Source organism: Apteryx rowi, unplaced genomic scaffold (assembly GCF_003343035.1).
Source record: "Apteryx rowi isolate R43461 unplaced genomic scaffold, aptRow1 scaffold_10, whole genome shotgun sequence".
Classification (NCBI taxonomy): Eukaryota; Metazoa; Chordata; class Aves; order Apterygiformes; family Apterygidae; genus Apteryx; species Apteryx rowi.
Genome location: NW_020447197.1, coordinates 5,141,732 through 5,169,515, shown reverse-complemented (window position 1 = coordinate 5,169,515; position 27,784 = coordinate 5,141,732). Strand labels below are relative to the sequence as shown.

The 27,784-nt window shown below is 42.4% G+C and overlaps 1 protein-coding gene across 1 annotated transcript in view; it reads left to right on the top strand.

Annotated features, from left to right (window-relative positions):
* LOC112964208 (multiple epidermal growth factor-like domains protein 6) overlaps nt 1-27,784 on the top strand; it is a 140,034-nt gene that overhangs the window by 70,163 nt on the left and 42,087 nt on the right. Inside the window, exons 4-17 of the mRNA XM_026061982.1 lie at nt 5,898-6,020; nt 8,695-8,817; nt 10,982-11,119; nt 13,284-13,406; nt 13,991-14,113; nt 15,033-15,191; nt 17,968-18,099; nt 20,341-20,469; nt 20,684-20,812; nt 22,004-22,138; nt 23,141-23,275; nt 23,910-24,035; nt 25,532-25,663; nt 26,636-26,764. Coding sequence (XP_025917767.1) covers nt 5,898-6,020; nt 8,695-8,817; nt 10,982-11,119; nt 13,284-13,406; nt 13,991-14,113; nt 15,033-15,191; nt 17,968-18,099; nt 20,341-20,469; nt 20,684-20,812; nt 22,004-22,138; nt 23,141-23,275; nt 23,910-24,035; nt 25,532-25,663; nt 26,636-26,764 — 1,836 coding nt within the window. The remainder of the gene's footprint in view (nt 1-5,897; nt 6,021-8,694; nt 8,818-10,981; nt 11,120-13,283; nt 13,407-13,990; nt 14,114-15,032; nt 15,192-17,967; nt 18,100-20,340; nt 20,470-20,683; nt 20,813-22,003; nt 22,139-23,140; nt 23,276-23,909; nt 24,036-25,531; nt 25,664-26,635; nt 26,765-27,784) is intronic.

The following is a 27,784-nucleotide window of genomic DNA, read 5'->3' as shown; positions in this document are numbered from 1 at the left end:
ACTTATGTACAGTACAATAGCAGGTTCAAGTGCTCCATCTTATTTTTATAAGCAGTGTGTGAATAGGTGTGGGTGTGTGTTAACATGTTTTGGCAGGAAGAGAAATGTTTCTCCAGAGGCTGGGGATATATGTTGAACAAAAGAAGAATATTAATTTGCCTGTGTAAAAGAAGAAGCATCTTTAGAGGCATATTAAAGAACATCTTATTCCTTGTTATTTACTTTGTTTGTCCATCCTGCAGCCCTGTGGAGCTTATGACTCCCATCACTTAGAGCTTCCTAGGCATGAGGCTGAGGAAGCAAGCTTGAAAGACAATTTCTTCTTTTTAATCAATAATAGCAGGGACAGAAAAAACAATGGAAAAATGCCAGTGGGGCCTTTCWGGTTTTTCTTCTTACCTCAGTGGACTCTTGAGTGTTTTGCTACTGTCAGATCAAAGGGTGGCTGTACTTCAGTCAGCATTACAGCTCTTGGATCTTACCTACCTCTCTCTGCAAATCGCTAGCTTTAGCTAACGCGGGACACTGTGTCATGCAAACGCTATGAACGCAAGGGAGAATAATAGGGGCCGGGATTGGGGACAGGTCCGTTTAGAAAAGCTGTACAGAGAGGTTGTAGAAAGTACAGGATTGCATATTTTTACTGTCATTTACGTATTCGAAATGGGAAATAAATTTGGTGGGTTGTTGACACGGGTTRCTTCAGCGCTTCCTTGGCTGCAGCTGCCAATTCCTGCAGCGTTAGCCGGGGGGCTGCGAGCAGGAGCGCGTTCAGCTCCRTGCAGACCGTTTCCGTGCCGGTGCCGGCCAGGCCGCCAGCTGAAGAGAGGTGGCAAACCTGTGAAAGTAAGTCCTGTGCTACCGCTCTGGAAAACTGAAGACTAGTTAAAAGACCCCAGGGTAGTGCGTTGGGCATTATATTCATTTATATTCACCCTGCCTGCCAAAGCAGGTTTAGGATTCGCTTATTAACAGGCTTAAAATTGCACGCAGTTGAGGTGTGAAGTTTGCCTTGGTTCATAATTACAAACAAGTTAGTAGCCTAAGAGATCCCTGGCTATTCATCACACGCTGACAGTGATGGCACAGGTTAGGAGCTTAATCATTTTAAATCCTAACATTTAATTACTTATCAAGTTGTATATAAAGTTGGCCTGTATAATATGTTTTATTCAACATGAAGTCTTTTCTTTATCTGCTTTTGGTTTATGTTATTCGTAATCACAGTCTGATTCATTCCCCCCCCCCCCTTCAGGTTACTAAACAAACACTCTCACAAGTAGAAGAGAAATGCTACCATTGGGGTTGATTAATGCTTTTTCAGTAAACCTTAAAAATTTATCAATTTTTGAGGCAGTGCCCCTCCTTCCACATCACAAGCGCATGCACATTGTACCCCGAACATGCCAGAGAAAGGTAGGGCCAAATTTGTGGATTTACTGCGCTAAAATTCCTGTCACAAAACTGTTTCCATATGGCTTCTCTTCTGCTCAGAGATTTTATATGCTGTGTGTAAAGTGTAAGTAAATCCTGCTGTTCAGCTTGCTTCCAGCTCATGCTGTGCGCAATGAGCACTTGGCCGTAAGCTTTGGCCTTCCCGCGTCCTCTTCCGCGCGGAGATTGTGCGTGCTGCGTCTCAGGAATGGCTGCAGCCAGCTTGTTTCTCCCGTGTCTCCTTGGGTAGCGAAGCCCCTCGTGGTGGCCGTGTTTTGTCCTCGAGAGYGTCAGAACGAGTCAGAAAATGAGAGCGTTAGTGGGGGACAGGATGGTGGAGATCCTCCTCGGCGTCTTTCTTCTGGGCTCTTCTCCTAGCCTTGTGCCCTCTAGCTGCCTGGCACCTGAGCCGCCCGCGGTGGGGCCGGCTCCGCGTACCGACCCCGGCGTAAAGCTCTCTGCTGTTTTTGCTGGGCTCGAGTTGGCAGGCTCTGAGGCTGCGAGGCACCGGGAGCACGCGGCTGAGGGGAGCGAGGCGATGCCCCGGTGGGTGGGTGGGAGGAATCCTGCCCTTGGGCAGCAGCTGAGCTCCTGGGTCGGGTCAGGCCTTTGTGCGCAACTTTGCCCTTTGCCTCGGACACCGGGGTCCGTTTCTGCTGCGGTTCGGCTCCGCTGGTGGCAAAATGAGCAGGACCGAGCCCCTAATTTGTGAGGTTTTGCTGCAATGCAGGTGACTGTAGCAGCTCGCTCGCTCGCTTGCATCGTGGGGCTGATTGGGGTCAGGCACCCACTGAAGGCAGYAGTTCGTCACCAAAGGATGAGCAACCGCTAGTAATTATAGAACAACGGAGAAGGTGCAAGGTCGGTATTGCGTGCTGGTGAGGCCTTATCTGGGATTTGTGTGCRTGCCTGGTCACCCACATACACAAGGATGTAAATCAAAATATAATAAGGCAAAAAAAAAAAAAGCCCCAGGAGGATCGTTGTGATCAGAGAAAGGAGAATCTGTGAGGAACTTGGCTGCCAAAACGAAGACCAAGTGGGATGCTTTTCTCCATAAATACCTTAGTGAGTAAACACTCTGGAGAGAAAAGTGCTGCTTAGGCTAACAGACAAGATTTTTACAAGAACAAATGCGTGTAAAGTGGCCGTGAGTACATGTGGATTGGCTTTTAGGGGTTCTGAGACATTTTAAACAGAAAAGGTTGGAGGAGGTGAGCCTGATGGGTTTTAATTTCAAACCAGAAAGAATTGGATGGGAAACTTGCGGGGTCGCGAGGATTTTTACAACAGCGGGCCTGTGTGTGCAGCAGGGGCAGGGTCGTCGTAGCTGACTCCTTGGGAGCGAACTCTGAAACCGGTAGCCCTGAAAAGCAGTACAGAAGTGCCCAAGCCTACTCGATCTGTACAGCTGCAGGCATGTGCTGCCATGCCTGACCTGGTGGTCACYGAGTTAAGGGCTTCTTAGCTTGAGTTCAGCACCAAGCAGACTTACATGCAGATGCAAGCTGGAATTATTTATCGGCACACTGGTTTGCACTGGTCTGCGTTGAGATCTTTGCCATGTGCTGCTTGGCATAAAGTTTATATCTAATGCTGTTCACAGCAGAGGTATAAAGCTGGATAAGTTCTAGTGGTCTATCTAAAGTATCATAATTAGTATCATTGGATGATTATAGCACTAATGATTGTTAAAAGAGAAAGTCTAACAGGGTTATACACTCTTTAATGTGGAGACAAAACTATGGGATGGGGTGGCAGGACATTGGACAAAGTGGTTTTGCAAGTAAGGCATGTATGGGTGTGATCAGCAGTGGTCTTGCCACTTGTACAAGAGGGATGGGCAACGCAGAACATCTGCTGGAGTGACTTTTCCATTGGGCTATCCAGGGGTGGAAAGAACAAATAGCTTTCTCAAGCCCCTTTGAGTTTTCTCTGCATAAATCAGTGCTATTTCTACCCTCAGCCTCTCTCTTTCTCCCCCCCTACCACCATGAGAAGGAAATTTTACTCCTTACCACTTTTTGTCTTTTCCAGTATGAAGTCATGGTTGTTKTGAGCAAGTAAACTAACTTGCTGAGACCCAGTTCTCTTTTTTTTGCTGTTCTAGAGGACATAAAAAATAGGACTGGAGAGTTGGGCCCTGTCCTTTGCAGCCATGCAGTGAAGGTCTGGAAGAGTCCACAGCACATGCATTGCAGTTGTCCCTTACTTTCCACAGGACAYGAAACAATTTCCAGCACCCTATATCAAAATAGACCTGCAGTAAGAGATCGGAATCCACAATTATATTGTACCAAGAACATTACTACCATCCCAAATTGATGCAGTAGCATGGCTTTTTCAGATGAGATTCTCCTAGTTSTCCTGGGACATGTAGAAAACATAGAAGTTCTAGTATGTTTTTTGCTATAGTGCTTAGCAGCTTGGGATGAAGTTTCATAGCATGGAGTCTGTTACCTAATAATGTCATTGAGTCAAACAATGAGAGTCAAATACGTAGGAAAAAGAACACTAATGAACTATTTTGAGCTTTTCCTGAAATCTGCCTCTGGCAGCAAGGAACAGATGYGTAAAACAAGTCAATCAGTGGTTRCCTTATGCTGTGAAGATCTTTCTTTACAAACCTTAATCTTGTATAAGGACTTCCAAGGCTGCTATTTTTCTTAAAATTGCTAYGTTTTACTATCACCTACCCTATAATTTGTCATTTGCTTGTTGTCATTCCAGAGATTATTACAAGTTTTACTCTGTGCTGTAATCATTGCCTAATTAAAGCTCTGAAAACCTTTATAATGTACAGGTTTAACRGATGCTGTTTGATAGCAATTTCATTTAATTTATCCAAATAAAGAAAGAACTAGCAAATAAATCAATGTTTTACACTAGCCAGGGAACAAGTTCTTGCTTGAATCTAAATCCTCTGTAGACTAGAAGTTGTGAAACTGCAGAGCCATTGACAGCCTTGCAAAGTGTCACATAGGATGAAGAGCTGCTGTCCTTTGGAAACTTATTTACACCCTCTGTTGAAAGTCCAACAGAAAATTTCAGTCCTACATCCTGAAGAGTGATTTTTTTTATACCGTCAAGTCAAACTCAGCCTGCAGACTTGAATGGTTACCTTCTTGAGATGCAAGGAGGTGAAATGAAGGAATTCGAATGCRTTTTGGGACAGTGTTGTCTGTCATCAAGCAGTGGCACGGACCATCACTGATTACAGAGAAGAGAACAGGTGAAAATTGGAGGAAATGGGAAAAAAAATTAATATCTGTACAAAATAGAGGTCTTTCTCTCCACCCCTCCTCTTCTGTATAGCTATATATATCTATATAAAAGGTATCTGTTATTCAGACATGCCGTGTTCTGACATGATAAAACTGGACAGGTACTGCTGAAGTGAATGCTTGGGGTCAGCCACAGGCAGGCTGGYGGTGAGCGAGGAATACTGATCAAATGTCTCAAATCAGACAGTAATTAGTAAGATGCTAAAAATGAATTACAGCTTGAATTGCTAAGGAAATAGGCTTAACTTTTAAAGGGCTTTATTTGAARCTAAGCAGAACACTGGAGGATGCGTTTTCAAAAGTATCCTTCAAATTTGCCTATGCAACGTTACTCACCAGCATGTTAGTATAGCTGGTACTCCACACTGGAACTTAAAACCTGGGCAGAATATCAGATATTGGTATAAAAACTCTGGCTCTTAACCCAAGTCAGACCTGCCCAAACAGACCCAGTTGTCAATGTTGGCCTGTATGTGTGTGTGCAAAGTCTTTATTTGCTTGGGCAAATGCATCTGTATGTTCCCAGGAGGAGCGCGTGCAGGTATGTATTCCTGAGAATAAACTCATAAAATACAGTGAGGTCTTGGAGGTGGAGACTTTTGCAGGCGATTTATAAATGTGTTCGTAAGTATTGCCACTTAGAACTGCTTATCCTTGAAATGGTATGTCGCTGTTCAAAAACAAAGCTCGACGTACAATACTAATGCTTTATGTTTTTAGATTGAAGAGGGCCTTTTGGGGCTCTTCAGCATTTATTTTCTCTAGCGACTTCTCAACACGCATTATTCTGGGGCGAGCTCCACTGTTAGGTGTGTTTATGGGTTCACGTGTTTCGGAATGCTGATTGTAATTGTTTAGAGTAACTCTTGAAACTTGAAATCTGTTCAGTTATAGCAAAATAAGGATAAAATGCACTTTTCCTGTCCTACTTAAGGGACACATTTTCCCACTGTTTAAAGTGTTTCTGCTGCTCTATGAAAAACGCTGTCCAACAGCAGAGAAAATAGCATACAGTAAAAGAATGGATTTAACTATACACCAACTTCTGTCAAATATTTTTTCAGCCTAATCTCTTTCAGCTACAGTAATCTTAGTTGTTAGTTGTAACGATGGCAGGTAAGACCATTTTCAGACAAAAATGTGACCTTTAAGTTGACAGTGTGCTCTAATTGGTTTCAGTGATAGACCCCTGTGCAAGTGGGAATGGCGGATGCTCACAGATCTGTCAAAATGAGAGAGGAGTTGCAAAATGCGAGTGCCATCCAGGGCATTATCTTTCTGCAGACAGAAAGTCCTGTTTAGGTAAGAAACTGCATATGGGCTATTTATTGGGAAGAGAGGTATTATTCACTGTTCTGGTTTGCTGAGCTTTAAATGGAAGTGAATATGTTATACAAATATATGTGTGCATTTTGAAACAACAGTTCTTTCTGTGATATTTTTATCAGCCAGTAGCCTTGAAGGACCATTTTAGTAATCAAAATTACTCTATGTAATCTCTTAAATCATGCTTTCTAGCAATTGGATTTGTAGATATGGTAGCATTATTCTTGTATGGTCCCTTTAAAATAATGCCCCAGATACAGCTCCTGGAAAATTGGTTCAAGTAACGCTCTGAACCAGGTCACTGAAAACCTATTTAGAATTCAAAAGACTTTTTAGCTGGAGAACTGTTTCCATATTAATAGAAACACTACTGTGAAGAAAGAAATTGTGAAGTCTAAGATTTCCAAAGAGCTTAAAAAGTGGAATTCCAAACTCCCATATTTAGTCTTGGATTTTCAAAAGGATCTGAAGGATTTCAGACACCAAATCTGGGGGAATTAAGGACCAAAGTACCTGCTTTTCTCTTTTAATGTGGTGCTTGGAAGCTAGATAGTTTATCAGTTTTATGAAGTGCCAAGCACCTGTGGGCTTCATGGTGAACTGATTTTGAACAGCACTGTCAATAGCAGGGTACGTATTCAGGCAGTAATTTTGAATTACTCTTTTAGAAAAATTGGCCAAAATTTTAACGAGACTTAAATTGTTGTCTTAGACAGTGTGCTGAGTGCTTTGCAAAGTACTTGCTTCTTGCCCTGAATATTTTACTGAATGGCCTGTAAACCCTACTGTGAGTAACACTGCGCACGTAAGTGATTCCACTGTTTTTACTAGGGTTACTCATCTCAGTAAAGTTACTGACCAGCTAAAATATTTTCAAGTACTGCAGACACTGCAATGATGCAAACATCAATAGATTTAATAACAGGGTCAAAATGTTACTCATTTTATCTTGGATACGTGTTGACAATTGTATTAATTTATGTATAACCTAATGCACCAGATAACTTGCAATGCTGTATATTGGAACAAATTTTCTTCCTGACCTCATGGCAAGTCTTGAATCATGAATCATTAAGCTTCATTTCTTACCGTGAATGTTCAGTTATTGGTTTTACTCCTAGAAGTTGTTCAATGCCTTTTGCACAATTCACGCTAGTATTTGACTTTTTGGAAACCAAGCTAGGAGGAGGCAGAGGGCAGGGGAGCTCATACTTCAGCTATTAGCTGTATTTACAGGATATGAAGAAATGTCTGCAGGATGGCAGCTGTGGTATGGTTTTCCAAACTTTTTTTTCTATCTGAAAAGGAAAAAAACAACTTTTACAGCATTGCCAACATATTCTACCTGCTAAGTGAAAATTAATTACAGAAAAAGGTAAAATAACCCATTTTATTCTAAGCAGCAACTACACACATTGCTGCTTCAGAGAAGCTGTCATTCACCCTTAAAAATTTTCATGACCTCATGAAAGGCTTCTGCAGTGCCTGGGGCCCCTTTTTGCAAGTAGGCTGATTGTATTCAAATACCTCCTTGTACTCGAGTACGAGGGTCCCTGAGAGGAGCAGAGAATACCTCCTCATCTCTTTGTATGGGACTAACTATAGCATATGTAGAGAAAAGAAACCGTTAGGAAGCGGTTTGCTTTGGTAAAAAGTACCAATCTGCAGACCTGACAGTTCTTTCCTGTGAGAGATGGTCTGACCCATGATCATTGCAATGAATGATCTGCAGTTTGCGAGCAAAATGTCAGAACAAGAGAAGTAGCAGAAAGTCACTTAGGTGTTTGGCATGTGAAAGACGTTGCCAGCCTTTGCACAGAGACTGCTGTTTTCTGCAGCTACACTCTACAGCAGCAGGGTTTAGTATAAGTTTTTTGTCTTCTTTTTTATTATTATTCCTTAAAAAATATTCTCATGCTCTTCCGTTGAGCTTTTTAGAAGATGGATGACTTTAGTGGCATTTATCTGCAAATACAGACTACTGATCATAAAGATGAGGAAGAGACTGTTTGACACAGGTCTGTGCGAAGAACAGGCTCTCCACGCAGAGCTCTTCACCTTTTTTCCTTTCTCGCAGATGGGGTGGCACTCCTTTGGTTAGAGTAGATGCCTCCCTGCAGGACTTTATGTAGAAGAAACTGCAGGATTCAGGGGTGTGACAGAGAAGGTCTGTCTCCGTCGTACCTGCTGAGAACTACCCACCACTTAATCCAAATCATTGTCACTGATGAAATAATCAGATATTTCCTGCTCCATCAATTTTAATGTCATGGCTGTGAGGACCTAGTGATAATTTTAGGGAACTAGGAGATAGGATTTTTTTTTCTGAGTTCTTCAGGTGGCTTCTTTTGCTGTTGCTCGCATTACATAAACAATAAACAARCCACCTTGGCCAATACTGTAATTTAATGTTTAATATTACAAATATTCATTTTGAGAGGTTCAGAGTCAGCAGTGTTAAGATTAAAAAAAAAGAACTATTTTGGAGAACAGTGCTGTGGGTTTAGCATTTCTGGATTCATTAGATGCTGTCATATGCRGACTAAAATCAAGATGCTCTTTTCAGTGGACATTTGGAAGTATATCCATATGGGCGTAGAGTGATGTTGTTTTTTATTTTAATATCCAAATGGATGTCTCTGCTTCACAGACATTGATGAGTGTGCAGAAGGGAGAGCCAGGTGCGCTCATCGTTGTGTGAACGCTCCGGGATCCTTCACCTGTGCCTGTAATCCCGGCTTTGAGCTAGGGGCTGATGGAAAGCAGTGCTACCGTAAGTGACAGCTTTACAGCTATGCTTTTCAGGCTATCTTATCTGGAAAATGCTATGCTTCATTTTTAATTCAGTTAGATTAGAACTCCCAGCAAAATAAATGTATGCAAAAGCTCAAGCTTAATATTATTTTCTTCATCGTATGCTGTTGCCACTTTTGCAGTTGATACATTCCTAAGCCTGTGTTCACAGTCTTTAATTACTGCATTTCAAAGAGCAAATAGCCCTGCTGGTTTCTTTTCAGTATATAATGAATTCTGTTCCAGAGCTACCCAAAATATACAGTAGCTATTCTACGAAATATATTCATTCCTGTCCCCATCTCCCCGTTTTCTTGTGTTCTGGATCTGATGCAATAGAAAACCAACTTGATGTTCTGCTCTTGTCTTTATCTGTCAAGGTTTACTCATGTTTTCTGCTGAGATTATTGACATTATTAAGCAGATGCTATTAAAAAAAAAGGGAGGGGGGGAAGGAAGCAAATTTGGGATGAAAAAAATAGTTATACAACTAAAACTTCCCGAACTAAAACAATGCTGAGCCCTGTTGTCCCCCCTCACATACTTAATACTTGCCAGCAGGGTCTCTTAAGCAGTACTGCTTTTTTTGAGAAGGAGACTGACTTCTAGTCCTGGGCTGTCCTTGAGGGTAAATTTAGATTAATAAAGGAGGTGGTGTGGAAGAGTTGGTGTTATTATGGACCTAACATAAGCTCACTGGAATGCAGACAAAAGCATGGCCTGTTTTAGCAAAGAGGTAGGCAAAGATTGTTCAGCCTAATAATACTGTGCAAGAACTTTCGGCAGAATTTCCTTAGGAAAATATCCTGCACGCCAGAGAATGAATGCATTCTTTAAGAATTTATGTATAAGAAATATTTAATAAGAAAGAAAATCAGTTTCAAAGCATTGACATAAATTAAAAACAAAAMCCAAGCATTAGAGAGAGATACTGGTGAAATATTTTATAGGCGATGAGGACCTGTGAATAGTGCAATGGYAAAGGAAATACAATTAATACATAGATAGGAAATGATCTGTTTTGGGGACAGTAAAGTGGTTTAGACTGCTTAGGTTTCATTGTGATTTTCTGAAAATACTTTTCTTGATGATCAGCAAATGTCTGTGGTCATGATTTTCTGTGCCTTATGTACGATATTAGGGAACAAACCCTAAAAATAAAAACATTCTGCATATACTTTTGATCAGAATTATCACAGTTTTGGAGCAATTTGCAATCTTTGTTTATTCTCCTGTTTGCCTTGTGAAATAAAGAGGTACTGTTATTCCGGTTTTACTGATGAAGAACTACGGCACAGTAGATGGCCGAGATAATTTCCACGTAAAGAAATTGTTTACTGAAGTATGTGGGTGGGAGTGAGGTGGAAAGACACTTCCTTTCCTGTGTGAGAGTTGCTAGAAGACCTGGCCAAAAGTTTGTGAGTGAGGACCCCGTGCAGTGCAGCCGAGTGGTGGAGGCTGGGGTGGTCTCCGTCAGGGTAAGGGGGCAGGCGGGCGGGCGTCCTCCCCGCGCTCTGTCTTTGCTTGTAAGGTGTTGAGCAAAGCCTTAGCGGAGTTACCATGCCCCCTCCGGAGCGGGCGTCGAAGGCCAAAACATGCAGGTTGTCCTACGTGCTCCTGGTTAGTCGTCAGCCTTGGGAGCCGAACTCTGCTATGAAACGTAGAAGGCATTTGCGTTCGTGGATGTTTTAGAAACTGACTCCCACTCGCGTACAAAGCTGAAAGCTACTTTTTGGAAAATGAGAGAGGCAGATTCAGCTGYGAAGACCTCTCTGTCTAGCTGCCTGCGTTTCTCAAATGCTTCCTTTTCTCCTTTGGAGCAAGGGCAGAATTCACTGTTACGTTCAAACAAAACATAAATCTCCAGAAACCTGTGAACGCTGCCRTAATAGATTGACTACTAAAACGGTGAGCCAGCTTCACGTTACTGAAGTCAAAAGTATCCACTGTTATGACACAAGAAGACATATATCCAGTGTTCAGTGACTCCAAAATTTGCTGTTCTCTGGTGTACGTGCTAGCTTAGTTTATATTTCCTGCTACAGCAGTTAGTTTGTGGATGCTTTTTTATGGAAAAGTTATTCTCCAGTTACTCGCCTCCCGTGCTTGCTTTTTAACATCCTTTTGATTTATCTCTCTGCAAGGCATCGAAATGGAAATTGTCGATAGCTGCCAGAACCACAACGGTGGTTGCTCCCATCGCTGCGAGCACACGAGCGCTGGGCCTCGCTGCTCCTGCGGTGACGGCTATCTCCTTGCTTCGGACGGCAAAACATGCACAGGTAATTTATGATGAATCCTGCGTCTTGTCAGGAGAAGGGAGGAGGTGTCGCCGGTCTGTCAGAACGAAGGAGGGTCTCCTCTGCCAGGGGAGGTCTGGAGGAGAGCTGTCACTTGAGGAAATACCTTTCCCTCCCCTTCCCTTCTCTTACAAGTTTTAATTAATATTGTCCTCTGGCACTTCCTTYGTCGGTGCTCCAGCTTGCCTTGCTCTGTGCGCTTGGTGGGCTTGTTAATTTGTGAGGAGAAGAATTTCTTCTTCCCAAATTGAAAATGACACTTCTGTGCAACTTAAATTGTCGTGACAATATCTCATTGTGTGCAGCCTGAGCATGGGTTTTCCGTGATTTGTTTTCCTTGCGTTCCTCAGCCAGCTGCTGGAGGAGATGATTGGCTCTAGCTGTGAGCGTGAGGACTGCTTTTCAGAAGCGTTTCACGTGCAGGCTCCACTGTGCATTGTGGAAGTTGCTCTGTTTTCATCAGATTTACTGATGAGATTGCACTCCTGGCTGTGTGAGAAGTTACACTTCGGAAGTGAAAGCAGTAGAATTAGATTTGTTTTTATTTCAAGAGACGAGCTTAAAAATTCCTTCATGTTTCATACAATTTTACAATGTGATTTTTTGTGTTTATAGCTTTTGCTATGCAAACTGTATTTCATACTGTTTTAGGGTTTCTGTCGCTGTGCCATTAAAAATTTAAAAAGTAGCCAAGACGAGAAAACAACTCCAAAGGAACAGGCATCACAGAAAAGTATAGTAAGATTTGAAGAGAGGTAGAGGGCAGGAAATCTTGCGAATAGGAGACGCATTACAGACTTGCGTCAAAACAGCCAAGTGCAGGACAGACGAACTGTAAGGCCTGTAAGGGTGGTTGACAGTGGAGCTTAAAAAAGGAAAGAGAAGAAGGGAAAGGAGGCAGATTTGGAGCCTGACCTGAGCAGAGACTCGCTGGAGTGGGCTTATCCAGTCTCCTTTCTCTGTATACCTGAAAGGACTTAGAGCAGCATTCTGCCCAGGCTGGCGTTCAGAGACCTGCTAATGGAGATTTCAGAGGGAAAACAGTTACTCTGGCTGCAGCGAGGGAAGTGAGAGCATAGGTGAAGATTTTGGCAAGGCTGAGGAAGTGAAAAGCTGTTCTTAACAGCAAAAAAATCCTATTTGTTGGATGCACGCTTCACATTCCTCCATGGACAATGGGCTCTTAACAGAAGCCAGAGCAAGATATCATCTGAAATATTGCAGAGAAACTCTGCTTGTGACATTTCTGGAAAACATGCCACGTTCAAATAACCTGCATTAATCATTTTCATGCTGACCTCCTCACCTCCATTGATTAATTACATTTTCTTTCTCTTCTTTCTGTTGTCAGTGTTTCCTAATAACGCTGGTACTCTTTCCAAGGTTAATTGAGACACTGACCTTTCACATCTGTGGTTGCTCATCTAGGTAATATTGAAAAGCCTTTTGCAAACTCAGCATTGACAAGGTACCCCTTGAATGGCTACTGAATAACTCAACAGACTGAAAGGGCTGAGATCAGCTGAGAGCCTGCAGTTAACAGATAGCAGCTTGATTCCTGTATCTAATCATCAGGACAGCAGCTCCAACCATACCAATTTCCAGAAGGACACAAGGCACAATAAGGCAATGGTCTATCCCTTATCAAAAAGTACGATTGCACCTAACAGTTCACCCTGCCAACAAATACTCTGTTGGATCAGAGCTTTGTTTCCCTGCTAATTTACGTTGAATAAGGTTGAACATACTAAAGGGCAAATGATTATATGTAGATTGCTGTTAAATAGGTGCCGTTTATTTGCTGGTGAGACCTAGCTGATGTTGTCTATTTTATAAACTACCTAGCAGCATCCAAGACTCGCAGACAGGATGCTTTTCCTTAGACGTGGCGCATATCCACTGCTGTGGATGAAGGCAGGAGCCAGGCTGCTGTCAGGATTCAGACAACATTTCATGTGGGCAACAGGAGAGGAAGACATAGAAAGGCATTTGGTGAGAAGTGCGATAGCTACCTACCAAAGCTGTGACAGCTAAAATGAGCAGCAGCGTGTTCGTAGCAGTCGTTGAGCGTGGATCCTTGGGAGCGGGGTTTTTTGCAGCACAGACTGTGTCTGGGGGCTGCGCTGAGCTGCCCCCTTCCTTGCAGAGCGGGACGAGTGYGCGAGCGGCGAGGCCTGCTGCTCCCAGTTCTGCATCAACTACGTGGGCGGCTACGAGTGCGCCTGCAAAGCGGGCTTCCAGCCGAACGCCRATGGCTGCGGCTGCGACGGTGAGTGGTTTAATACTGATGCCTCTGTCTAACTAAGCGCAGCAGAGCAAGGAAGACAAGCCTTCGAAGCTCATTCCAGTGTTCTCTAGCAATTTCCCTAATAAGAGGTTTGGCGGCCGTATGCCAGCTTTGCTGATAAGGTTTTACAAATGTGATTTCCATTTGCTAACACTGGAATAGAGTAATAACTCAGCATCAAGCATGGACAAGCAGGGCTGTAGGAGACAGGTCAGCACAGGGGAGCTTTCCCTCCTCTCTCCACGCACACTTTATATTGACATGTTTTAAAGACTGCTTCTGCAAAAGGAGAGCCCCCAAACTATCCAAAGGATCATCAGCTGAGCTTAACAGCTTAAAGCAGCTGTTTTTACTTAAGACAAAATTATAGGTGAAACAATCTGTTCCATGTTGCACTGAAATGTTTTAATGTTTTCAATACTAGGGGAGAAACAGAGAGCCCCAAAGTACTAACAAAACAGGGTTTTCGTATGTCTAGAGTAATTGTTCAGATGCAGCTAGGCTTAGACTGCACTATCCAATCAGAGGTACCTGTGCCTAGTTAGCATTTATATTTGGTTTTCTAGATGTGGATGAATGTCATCTCGATAATGGCSACTGCGACCATTTCTGCGTTAATTCTCTGGGATCGTATGAATGCGCATGCAAGGAGGGTTACAGGCTTGGTATTAACAGACAGTCCTGCATTGGTAAGTTATTTTTACTTCTTGAAGTCCTTTAAATATTTCTCACTGAGAATATGAATTCATAACCAGGATTTTCGGAGACCCTGGGATTTTGGGAGGCCAACTCAAGCCATCTTTAAACATGGCCAGGGTAGTGCTATATGCAGCATGGAGAGCCCAAGTTCATATTCAAACAATTGGCTTTGCCAGAAATTAATGGAAGGTGAACATTTATATCCCCTGGACATGTCTGAAAACGTAAGCTCTCTGTTTTTAGAAATAAAYACTATTTTGACATTTTTCTGTACTGTTTTATCAAGAAGTTTAATATCCTGTGGAAAAAAAAAAGGCCAAATTCTGCTGTGATGAACTAGTGCAAGTTTTCCACTGAAGTCAGTGGTGTGATTCTGGATTTCTGCCAATGTAACCAGAAAAAAGTTTAGCCTAGCTACTTAGTTTCATAACCTAGTTTAATACCTGCTAAACTTTGGGCCAGAGTTTGGTATTTTATCTAACTGCAAAAAGAAAGCCTACTGATTTCCTATCGTTTTAAGGCTCAAATTTTAGTTTTTGAAGATGAGTTGAAAAACCAACCTCACTCTATATTTTTGATCTCCAAAACAAGCTAAAGTAATAACCTTAATTAACTATAAATATTGTCAAACTTCAAATAAGGATAATAAAACTACCAATTTAAAATTTGGCACAATAGTGAAGATGGCCTTGGCCTGAGCTCCAGATCATTCCAGGTCCAGAGTTCATTTCCAGAAGAAAAGAAAGAGAAGCATTTTCTTTCTTTTCTCTATTTTGGATAACAGAAACTCTGCTTCTAAATGCAGACCATAAAATAAATCAGCTGAAAAATCTAACAGAAAAGTTGTAAATGGGGAAGGTCTGGCGAATGAAGACTGGGGCTGAGGTCCTGACGCTGTGTGTGTCCTAGCGCTAGGCAGTGCCGAGGTGGAGGTGGACATGGACTTTGCGGGGATTCCCGGTCTGCAGTTCCGGCGCCCGCCCCAGCTCCTTCGCTACATGGTCGCACTCGACCCCTTCTACGAGGATGAAGACAAGCGAGGAGAGCTCACGCTGGTACACAGAGTTGGTGAGTGAAAGTGTTTTGTTTCCCGTAACAGCAGCAAATCGGGGGAGTAGTCTCAGAAGGAGAATTTGGAGAAAGAACGAAGCTGAACCAGGCAGGCTGAAGCTGTCAGGAAGGGAAGAGGAAGACTGAGCGCTAAGTCTGTTTTCTTGCCSTCTTCCAAGACTGCTGGGAGGAGGCGTTTCCGGGAGCAGGGCTCTCACTGGTGCGCAGCCCGCAGCGGCTGCCCTCGGAGGACTCCAGGAGCTCTACAGCAGTGCACAGACTCCGCTTTCCCATATAGCTACAGAGGGGGAAAAGTAGTATTTGTTATATGTTGTTCTATATTCTGTTCCCTCAAATAGGATTTGTTTGGGCAACGGGGAGAAAAGCTCCTGTCTTGGCTGCTCCTGTTGGAGTCTGCTAGGGGGAAAGTGGGGAAGCAAGAGGAGGGAGGCAGGGATAAAGCGAGCAGCACAACAAGTAAGAGATGGGAGACTTCTTCAAAAAGCAGGGTGTGTTCTCCAAAGCCTCAAAGGCAACAGGCAGATCCTTTTCATGCTGCCGGAGAGGGAACTGTGTAGAGTTTATTGCAATGCACAAAATCCACCAAAGCTTCTGTACTGAGAGCAAGCCCATAGGAAATATCCATCTTGCTCCCTTCAGCTTTCTTGAAAAGGTGGAGTGTTGTTGTTTATAAACCCTTTTATTCTACTTGGAGAGTTTTTGCTTAAGATGTTTGTCATTCCCRTTTGCGATAAGGTACAATTTACCTCTAGAGATTCAGATCCCTTTCCATGGTTTGGGCATGTTCTAAGGAAAAAGCGTGGATGTATCTGCTTAAAGCTCTGGCTGACTTAGGGGCCTGTCACAACTGGTGGCAAACTAGAAGAACGTGAGTATACGCAGCCGTAGCAGTGAGTGCATGTAGCACATCATGTGCGTGTTCTAGCAAACAGCTTTTACTCCCCCGAGACTTTGTTGACATTCGTGATTCACCTGTGTTTCCAGCTGAACATGGAAACTTCATCACTTAGAGCATCGTGAGTTCAAAAGCTGTGCTTGCTTTTTGATGAGTGCATTATGTGCTGGTTCCTCATGAGGGAGGAATGAGATTTCYTATTTGTGTTATTTATGTCCTATGATTTTTATATCTGTAAAGTCTCATGAGCTCTAATTGCTCATCCAAGGACTGTGCCATCCAGCCAAATTCAGGAACTGGTCTTGGCTTTAATCGAAGGTTTAACTTATGTATATAAACACAACTGTGAAGACCTCGCAGATCACATAGCATCCAGCTGGACTCAGTGACRTTGATAACCAACTGGGAAACGAACAAATAAGATAACCACGGGCAAAATTATCAGGCACAGAAACCACAATCAAATATTGATTGACCAGTTTTTACATTTTGTATTCATGTCTAGCCACATAAATTTGGGTGCTATAACTCATAGCTGAGCATCTGCACTTTTTCTAGAGTTGAGAATTTGCAGCATTTGATGGTTTGTAGGCAAAGGTGATGAAGGAATGAAGCTTGTAATGGTTTAGTAAGTTCTTTTACCTCCCAAATACTAAATTATTCTTTATCCTTTCAAATGTGTTTTTGTGCTGCAATCTATATTAACCAGAACCCTCTTTAAACAATAAGCTGTTGCAAGTGATTATGTTTTTTCTATGGGTTGAATGATTTTTTGGAAACATGATGTTTTTAATGGTAATTTTGTATTCTTTTCTGTTGATATGAATTTTCAACATGTTCAAAGTGGGAACACTGGGATTCTGACTGTTTCTGAAAGCTTGGGCATTTGTTCAGGTTTATAAAAAGGAACAGTTGGGTGCTGGGACCTAGAGGAAATCTGGCCTTACATAGAAAATTGCTGGTGAAAAGCAACCAACCTGCTGACTTACTTTTAGCTGAAGTAATCTGCCAACTTGCTTTCAGGTGTTTTTCAAAATCCCCTTCCAAAAAACCTCCAACTACATCCATAAAACCTGTCAGGCAATAGACTGACCATGTGGTTAGGATCTTAATGTCACTGAGATATTTTAGCAAAGACTAACATTTACTTTCTGTGCCTTTGTTAATAGACACCACAGTGAGAGAGCATGAGAGTGCATGTGTGTGTGTGTGTGTGCTTTTATTTGTGTGCAAGAGAGGAAAGGAAGGCAGGGAAGGTGAGGGAAGAATGCATTTTGGTATTTCTTAGTTCTTCCTTATAAATATATCCTTTTTTCATATCCAGAAGAAAAAAGAAAGTAATGAATGAGTGCTATTCTTGCATTTTCCTAGAATAACTTAAACTTTGCTGTTAAAAATATCACTTGACTATGCTTATATAGCACAGCATCCACCTACTGCAATAAAATAACAAAATGGAGAGCCTCGCAAGGAACTAAGATGTTCCTCTACCAGGGAATATTTTTAATTGTACACAGCATTGTTAAACATTAGATGCAGTTTCACTGTTTCTGAAGACAAACTGTTTGCTTTTAAAAGTAATTTTAAGCACTCTTTGAAAATTACAGTATGTAATGGAATAAATTTCAGATGAAGTCCCAGCTTTCCTTTCATTTAGACTCCAAAATTTGAAGAAGAAAATTTGGGAAGCTCCATTTGGACCCACCTTTCAGGATGCTCCAGTGATATTCGCAATGCTAACAACATTAGTAGGTTTTTTTCAGGCTGTCAGTACTCTGCACATGTCGTTTTGGCACTTGTGCATCTGGAATGATAGGTAAGAGCTTGCGAAAGTCTTATCTGTGTGCTCACTAAGCCTCCTGTACTTTTTCATTTCAGTTTGCCTTGATAACACTTTTGGCAACGACTGTAGCTTGAGCTGCGAGGATTGTATGAACGGAGGCAGATGCAACACTGAAAACAGTGGCTGTATTTGCTCACCTGGGTGGAATGGCATTATCTGTAATGAAAGTGAGTACTGTATATTTGGATGACATTTGAATGTTAGGGACTTTGTCCTAGTGCTGTGGTACTGTAGGTAGGTAGGAAATAGTAACAAACTGTTGTACTTTTGATCTGAAAAGGTCATCAAAGAGTACAACTGTCTCATTGGCAGATCAAAATTTTATGATCAAAATGTTATTATAGTGTGGTACGTTAAATTGTAAGGGATGCTGCATTATACAACAAGAACCCTCAAACAGCGAGCTCGCTGCCATCCGATGCAATGCAGTAGTCCTTGCAAACTAGTTATGTCGGCATTCATTCCTCTTCGCTTGGAATGCTGCTGAAGAACGCCAAGGTGCGGTAGCGCGCCTGCCATGCTTCGTTCCRCAGCTTGCTTAGCTGAGTTTCAAAAGTCTGTCCCGGCAGGTGGTGTAACAGTCTGGGTCGACGTATATGCTAAATGTGACGTTTCCTTTATAGAATCCCAGAGACGGTGCCATGTTTTYTCTTGTGTTGGTAAACTTGGACCTGTTTTTTTCTTGCCTTTCATTTTTATTATTATTTAACATAATTTCCTTGGGATGGTTAATTTTTAATATTGCAAATTGTATTTTTTTCAGAATGCTCTTACTGATTTGGCCAGAACTCTCTATATAAGTTTTTTCCTTTTCTTATTCCTGTCTCCTGGTAGAAGATCTTACTGGTTCGGAAGTGTGTGCCAAAACCACCTGTGTAGATGGAATGGCTATTTCTTGATGCACAATGCACAGTTCTTTATCTGCAGTTAGGCAAAACTTATGTATTGCTCGTCTGAGATTTCACAAAGCAGTTCTTCTGTGTGTTTGAGATGGGCCCCTTCATCTGTGTTCATAGTATGTAGTGTGATGGCCCATGACACTGGGAATTGTCCTTGCTATGTTGTCACTGATGGGACAAAGAAACGTTGAAGAATTATTACTTAGCATTGGTAGACAGTGAGGGGTCTTCAGGTTAATCGCTGTCAGGTTTGTTTTGGAGGCAAAAGACAAAAATGGAGAAACAACAGCAAATGACTGAAACCAACCAACCATCTGCCCATAGTTATTTTGGGAGACCAATCTTGGATTTGGTTTGTAAGCACTGGTTACAGATGAGAGAATGGGAATGAAGAGGACTAAAATGATAATTTCTCGTTTACCTAAGACACTTCAACCTGTCAGRTTAGGATGTTTTTACTTTATGGCACTGTTGTGGTTCAGGATAGATTATGAAATCTTCAAGATAGGATTCAAATTATTTAGTTCACTTCATAAATAATGATAACATTTTTGTTCTGTATTTACAATAGATTTCTGTGCTTGTAATCTAGTGAAATTCTCCTTTGGAACTTAAAGAATAATGAATAATGAAAGCTTATTATTAGTCAAACCTGCAGTCTTACGAAGTTGGCATTGACAAGGATAAATACAATATATGATCTGTATGAATTAGTCATATATGAGTGCTTTCATTCTTTTTTCTTGTTTTCTTRAAATACAGCATGGTTCATGGTTTTAGGGGAAACTTTACAGTTGAGAAAACTGGAACTAAATTTCTGTAATAATGCACAAAAGAAACTGAAAGAAAATTGATGTGAAATGTCAAGTTTCTTAATGTACATTGATAAAATGTCAGTTAAGTCAGATGATTCCCGCAACTGTATTTACTCAGCTAGCTCAAGCTGCAAATAATGGAGCAATGCTCTATTTCACAATTTCTTTTACGCTGGAACAGTTTGAGCTTTAGGAAGGAATCCCATGCTGTTATGGATCCATTTTTGTACACAATTCTCTGTGGAATTTCAGAGATACTGAGTATTTTAGATAATTACAACATTATTTTTATAAGGGCATTTGGGAGAAAAAATGATGTGCAAAATATTTATCTCCAAATATTCAAAACCATGCTTTGATTTTAAACTTTGTACTTCATGTGCAATGTTTCTTAAGCCTCGTGCATTATTTGGAGGGGAGAATATATGGGGGAGAATTTGAATGTTGGAATTTGGGTATTCCTTCAGCTGAGTAAGCCTAATTATTTCAGGTGTCATTTTAAAATTATCTTTCGAGCAAATATTGACTGCATGCTTATTACCTTATATAGAAAGAACATGACATTGTTTAGAGCCTGCTTGACTAAAGCAGTTCTCCCGTTGCTCAGTTGGGATGATGGAAGTCTGATTTCACTTCATTTCTAGCAGAGGGAAAAAATTGCTTTGCCCATTCACCTTCCCTGCTTTCTCTGCAGCTTGCTCCCCCGGGACGTATGGGGAGGCCTGCGCCAGCGTTTGTAAGTGTCAGAACGGAGGCTCCTGCGACCCCGTGACCGGGCAGTGTCGCTGCCCGCCAGGAATTCACGGGAAGCTGTGCGAAGACGGTATGAGATTTCCGTGGTTTTGCTGGGTGCGGCGCATGCCTGGGACCGCACGATTTCCCCTGGCGGAGGAAAAGGGCGGAAAAGGGCTCCCAGCAGAGCCCCGTGCTGCTTCCCCGGCAGGTTTTCCCGTAGCGCCTGCYGAGAGGGAGCTGACGGGGTGTTCTTGTTTTAGCGCCTAGCCRGTGACGCGGCGTCGCGTTTGTGCTCTCCGCAGGCTGCCCGAAAGGATTCTTCGGGAAGAAGTGTAACAAGCCGTGCAGCTGCGCCAACGCTGGCCACTGCCATCGCCTCTACGGAGCCTGCTTGTGCGACCCCGGCTTGTACGGGCGTTTCTGCCATCTGGGTAAGTCCCGCTACGTGTTCTGATCTGGGTGYTTAGCACATGCGTACCGTAACGGTCTTAAAGAGATTCCCCATCAGATATAAAGTCAGCAAGGGCTTGGGAACGGTGTAGCTCAGCTGGCTTTGGAGSGAGAGCTCCCAGGCTGAGGTCTGGCCCGAATTTTACATCCTGTGAGGCACTGGGAGCAGTCGAGTCCAGCAGATGACACGTGCCACACGCTGGGCAGACRCAGAAGCTTCTCTTCCTCTGGAATTAGTTTTGCCGTAAGGACTGAGATTTGCTGATGCGTAAAGGSGAAGACTGTCGTTAAGCTTGGGCTGGGATGGATGCGTGGGCAGGTTAACGTTAGGGTTGTTGGTGAGGTTGAATCGTCGACTGCAGGCTGGTTGGAGCTGCGTAGTGGCTCTCGATAGGGCTGGAGTGGGAACTGAGGAGCAAGGCTGGCCGGGGCGGGATGAAGGCCATATACAAGCCTGACTAAGCCTTCGTGCTGTTTCCCAAAGTTTTTAATGTTGGTAGTCACTCTGTAGTTAATTCATGATAGTTTCTCTGCCCTTTATGGTAAAACAAAAGTGATAAGCGTGTAAGTTCAGCTTTTTCTCTGAATTTCTCTCTAAAGAAGTTTTTCCCTCTGCATTGACTTCCTAGCTGAGACATCTGAGTTTTGGCCCTGAAGYAGGAATATTTCCGTATGCTAATGCACACAAACACCAGCAATGCTAATACACTCATGAGTAAYGACAAAATGTGAAATTGGAATAAAAAGAATCAAAGCACAAAAATGTTGCAAAATAGATGGTCAAATTTCTTTGCACTTACAGGTTTTGTTTGGAAAATTTGTACAAGACTGAGAAAATAATTGTGTGTTTTCTTCATGAAAGCTTTYGCCTTGGAGTGAACCCAAATATTTTTCATTCAGGAACTTCAACCAGCTTTGCTTTGAAACATATCTGGTTCTTGCACTCACCACAGATTGCTTGGAATCAAATTAACTACTTAATGTAGGAGTCATGTAAACTATATTTTACACACCCACACATTAATAGGCACTGTCATATGAATGAGGATGTATTTGCTGAGGAGTACAATGAACTTTTTTGCTTTGCAGCAGTTGCATTCTGCAGCAGTGTGCAATTTTAAATAACTCATGCATAATTACGGAGTTAATGATTCCTTTTAATCTGGCTGCAGCCTGTCCCAGGTGGGCCTTCGGAGCTGGCTGTTCAGAGGAATGTCAGTGCGTGAAAGCGAACACGCTGGAATGCAATGCAAGGAACGGTGCTTGCACCTGCAAACCTGGTTATCAAGGCAAAAAGTGTCAGAAAGGTATAATAGAAAGCCAGATTCTCTTTTGTCTGTTTATTCCTTTGTCCTGTATCGTTATTTCTCAGTCTTCCTCCCCTGTGCTTTGTGCTGCTGCTGCTGCTACTACTACTAATGTGCTCTACTAATTATTTTGTCTGTGGTTTCTCGTGTAGCAAATTCTGAGTGCCTGATATGACAGAGCACTGATATCACAGGGACATCAGTAAGAACATGGTTTAAGAATATAGTAGTTTTAGCCTGATCAAATGACAATAGAATTTGAGAAACCAAATTCTTATGCAGCTGAAGATACTGGGAGTTTTCACTTTCGTTCTTTTTTTTTTTTTTACACAGACAGTAAATTAGTGGCAAAACTGTATTTTATGACAGCAAGATTATTTGTAAATGATTTCAGTAATGTGACTTTTCTTTCAGATTTGCAGGTCTTTGAATTTTACCTATTCTCTGTAGCTTTTGAGGGTAGTTCAAAGAGAATTGTATTCTGCATTCATGTTTGTGTGTCTCGGTAGCCCTCTGTAGCCTGCAATGGAGTAGTGCAGTAGAGATCCTGCCTGCAGATTCTTCTCCATACTCTCCGGGCACACGGTAACATGTCAGATTTATGGCACTAGTTCTGGGGGATTTGGTGGATACCTTCAGCATTCTTGCTACTGTGCTAAATTCTGGAGGAAAGCGTCCCTTTCCCAGCACTGAACTTTGCATAAAGACAGAGAGCAGCAGAGGTGTAACAGATGAGTAAAGAATTCTGTAATTGCTCAGTACTTGAAAATATCCTTAAACATTCTGCAGCTCTGTTTCTGGGTTATATCTGAGCAGTAACCTCTTTGAAGTGTCTGTGCACATGTTTAATAAATATTTAAACTAAGTTATCAACACCTCTAAGATACACATTTTAATGGATTTTCTGTAAGTTTCTGCCAAAGTATTTTATGACTTTTGTTCCGTTTTCTCAGCTCCTCCTCCTCCTTCTCGCCTATGTTGTGTGTTTATTGCATTTTTCAGAGTGCATGTCTGGCTTTTATGGAGCCGGTTGCAAACTGCAGTGCCACTGTCCTCCTGATGTTTTATGCGATCATGAGACGGGAGTCTGCAAGCATCCCTGCCCACCCGGGTTTCATGGAGAAAAATGCCTTTTATGTAGGTACTCAATGCATATTTCCCTGGGAGGTACATGCTGGATGGGAAAGCGTAGCAAAGAAAGTCGTGTTCAGATGCAGAAGTTTCAGGCAAGAGAGAGGCTACGTTTGCTGTTGACGCAAGTGGGCAGTTCCCCACTGAAGCTGAAGTGATATTTGGCAGTGCTAGCTGTCATCCCTGATACAGGATGGAGAATATGTATGTAGGCATAGGGCTATTGAATTCATCTAGAAAGCACAGAGGACAACTAGATTTGGTAGGAGATCCATTGCTGTTCTTCACAGCTGTTGAAGGAAGACTGTTTTACTGACCAGCAGTATGGTCTGTTGCTGAGACTGGAAACTGCTGTGTGATTTTACATCCCCTCAAAGACTGAGGTAAAAGATTAAGGCAAGTTACTAATACTGTTTATTTGGCCAGATAGCCATATTTCTTTGTCAAGCTTCAGGCACAGACTTTCTAGTGCTGTATTGCACAGTTAATTACAGACCACAGGTCACTGAGCCAATGATGTTAACGCAGATCTCTTTGTACCAACGCAGCTCAATTTCAAATTGAAATTGTTGTTGGTGCCTCCTAATATCTTCCAAACATTTTGCTATACTAACCATGTCTTTGGGTTTCTTTTGAACAGCTTGTCACCCTGGGAGGTTTGGGGTGAACTGCAGGCAGAGCTGCAGCTGCAGAAAAGCACCGTGCGATTCAAAGACCGGGCAGTGTATCTGCCCAGCTGGGAAAACTGGCGCTACGTGTGACCAAGGTGTGTTTGATGCTTGGCTAGGGTAGGGAGCCTGCTTGCTTCGGAGACAGGGCAAGAAGCTGAATTATTCTGTTCTCACCAAAACTGCTGCCCTGTAATATGCGTCATTTGCAGAATGGGTAAAGGATAAGTCTTGGAGTGGAACATACTCCCCCCACCATGTGCAATCACTTGTAAAGGGGGAGTGTGGTCCAGTCATCCTGCCTTGTCTCTCTGCTCCAACTAATAGTTGTGATTTGTAAGCTGGGCTGGATTTATGCAAGATGGGCTGAGATCAGGGCATTGCAGCAGCTCTGAGTCCCAGAGCAGAGCTTGGGATATACACGCAGTGCCTCAGGAGCTGCTGAAGGGCACAGGTCAAAGGCGATGGATGGAATGTGATGGAACCAGAAAAAAAAATTAGGAAAATGGAGTCAGCAGGTGAAGGAGCCAAAACAGAGGAAGGAGTTAAAAAAGAAAGGATTATCGTAGGTATGAGTAAAGGGATGAAGAAAGTCTCAGGGACACTGAGCTACCAAGGGATCTTGATGTGCCCCTCTACCACTTGTGAATCTCTGGTTGCATGGCCTGAGGTCCATCTGCCCAGGGCAGACCCAGGCTGCGACTCACTGCTCCCTTTAGAGGACACATGGCAAAGGAGGTAGAGCTGAATGGGAGACCTGGACTCCACCTCATGTCCGATCCCTCTGCTTTTACCATGGGGGGAAACTGGGGTGCTAATAAATCTGACAAAAAAACTGAGACATTACTATGTGACAGGCATGTTATGATCACATTTCACATGAAAGCTCTATAGAAAAATGCAGTAATTGTCCATATAAATTATTCTGTGCTAATCACCTTTTCTCATTTTCCGGTGGACTGCCTCCAACTTACGTTATGTGTAGTTCTGTGATGTTCCTGCTGTGTGTCGTTTTGTTCCTCAGAATTCAGTGGGGTGCGATTTACTTGCATGTGGACGGAGAGAATGGGAAATTAAAAATCGGCCAAACCAAATTACAGAACTATGAGCGACACATACATTTCTGACACCAGCTTACCTAGAAATGCAGTTCTTCAAAGTATGACTAACCTTTCCCCCACTTAGCCAAGTAAAAGTACAAAAACACAATCCTGCTCTCCTGAATCTCTCATCAGACCACTGTCCTGTTTTTCCTTTGCTGAGCGCAGTAATTCACTTTTCAGATATGTCTAAATGCTTCCAATGTTACTGCATCAGAAACCAAACCGAAAAACAGACACATAGCAATGGAAGTTGGAAGAGAGCCTTTGTGTCCATCTTTAAATGTGCTCTGAAGTGCTGCAATACGGCGTCATGTTGATTCTTTTGGAAGGTTTATTATGAAGGCACTGTAGATCTATAGAGACAATTTAAGGCTCCTCTTTCCAGCTTAGCTTTACTATTATTTTTGCATTCTTTTAAATAACAGCATAAATCTGTAATTGTCTTGAAATAGAGAATGGTATTATGGGCATCTCTCGTGCTTTTTTAATAGATTGCCCTGATGGCTGGTGGGGATTAGACTGCCAGTCCCCCTGTGAGCCCTGTGCGAACGGAGGACAGTGTAACAAAGAAACCGGAGCCTGTGACTGTCCCCCTGGTTACGCTGGAGAATCCTGCTCATCCTGTGAGTCATCATATTGGCCTTCTCAGTTAAAAAAAAAATAAAATAAAAAAGTCAGTTTGAAAATTCAGCTTATGGTTTGATTTTTACCTTCTTGCTGTTTTACAAGTTATTTGTTACATTAGAAACACTGCTTAAAGTACCCCTAAGCTTCAAGAATTCCCCAGGTTGGATTTGACAGTATTTGCCAGACAGAGGGAGATTACAGACAAACACAGATGACAAGCTAAACTGCTTCCCAAAATAATGTAATCATTAGACCTGATCTGTGGATATATTTACTCAGAAATACGGTATATAATAGCCACAATACTTGCATAGTAATTCCGATTGCTTGACAAGGGTTGCCAACCAATTGGCCTGCATGGCATTACTCTAAGATTATTTTTGCAGCAATACTCCTTAATCTAGTTAATTCAGGACATCATAGTAGTGAGGACATAGGAGTAGCATCAGTGCTGTCCAGGCAGATCCGCCAGAGACGTTAAGGATATGCTCAAGCAACTGGTCTGTGCTGGCTGAGTGTTACCTAAAAATATCTGTATTGAAGTGTGCTTGGGTATGGCTCTAGCGCTTCTAATATAGACAGACCCTCAGGGAGAGCACTCCTTCATGCAAGACATCGGCGATGGCATATGTTTTCTCCTTGTTTGTCACCAAACGGCTCAGTGCTTTTCGTGGAGGTTTGAATGTGCCCGCCCCTAGCTCACATACCTGCGCTAAGCACTCTTTTCCTTACCCGATCGATCCTGACATTCAGCAGAAGTACCCTAAAGTCTCTCAAGCTATTCCCACTTTGCAGGATTCAGCCATAAACTCCTAGTGTACAAATTGCAGATGTTTCTTGCTCTTTACCTTTCCGGATTCAGCTAATGCATGTTTTAGGGGGCAAGCTGTTGCTGTCTCATCTGAAAAGATCGGTGTGTGCCCGAGTTATTATCTARGTGAAATTACAGTCTGTTCATCTGTTTTCAGCCTGCCCTGCCGGTTACTATGGACAAAATTGCCTGCTGTTATGCAGCTGTAGCAGCAATGCTCCGTGTCACCACGTCACCGGAGAATGCATGTGTCCCCCTGGCTGGACTGGCCGTGACTGCAAACATCGTAAGTCCCGTGTATATTCACTGCACGTGCCATACGGTCTCTCGCAGGAACTGAACTGCAAATGTATGGAACCGTCTCTGCTTGTTCTTACTCTATTACAGTTTTTTAATATACTTTTGCTAATCTTATTATTTCTGAAATGGTGTGCTTATAGGTTTACACAGCCTGGGTGGTTATAATCCTTAATTATCTAGGTTCAAAGTATTGAAATAGATGGCTGATGAAGTGCAAAGTTTTGATATAAGTACTTATTTCAACACTGTGGATCCCTTTGCCCAATGCCATCTGTCCCATCGGCATTTTGACTGACAGTCAGTTTTGGTTTTCATTCTCTGCACAGATTAATTTTGAGGTTAATTCTCAAACTTTCAGTTTGTTTAGGAGAGATTTGTTCAACAAGTGAGTGCCATGTGTATGGTCTTGTGTTTTAAGGTCCCTCCCTAACTTGTGAATATAAATGCTGGGAGAAATTCTGCTCTGAGTAAAAGCAGAGCATCCTTCTGTTGACCTTAGCATGGTTCTCCATATGGGTGGTGGTGTAAGAGTACAGGTTTGCCCTTTTTGAGTAGTAGCCTGTAAATGTTAAACCATCCTGTCTGATTCTTTCTTTTTCCACATTACATTTTTTCTGCTCAATTTGTTTTGATCTCTGTTGCAGAAAGCCAACAGAATACAAACCTCCTTCTAAACTTGGTCTTGTAAACATAAAAGATACAAATTAATTGCAGGTGTTGACAGAAGTAAGTTTTGGACCTGTTTTCCCAGGCTTGGTACTGAGGAAAACTCTGGGAGAATCTGAAGGTTCCACCAACGTACATCTTTTTAAAAATCAAAACAATTAGTAATATTTGCAAGCATTTATATAACTTTCCATAAATCCTTAGGCTGTCTAATGAGTTATATGATCATGACAAAGAAATTTTTATTTCTATTCAGGAAAGAGATGGAAAAGTTTTTACAGGCCTCCACCCTCTTCATGAGACCAGGCATCTCAGTAAGGCAGCTCTTCAACTATTGCAA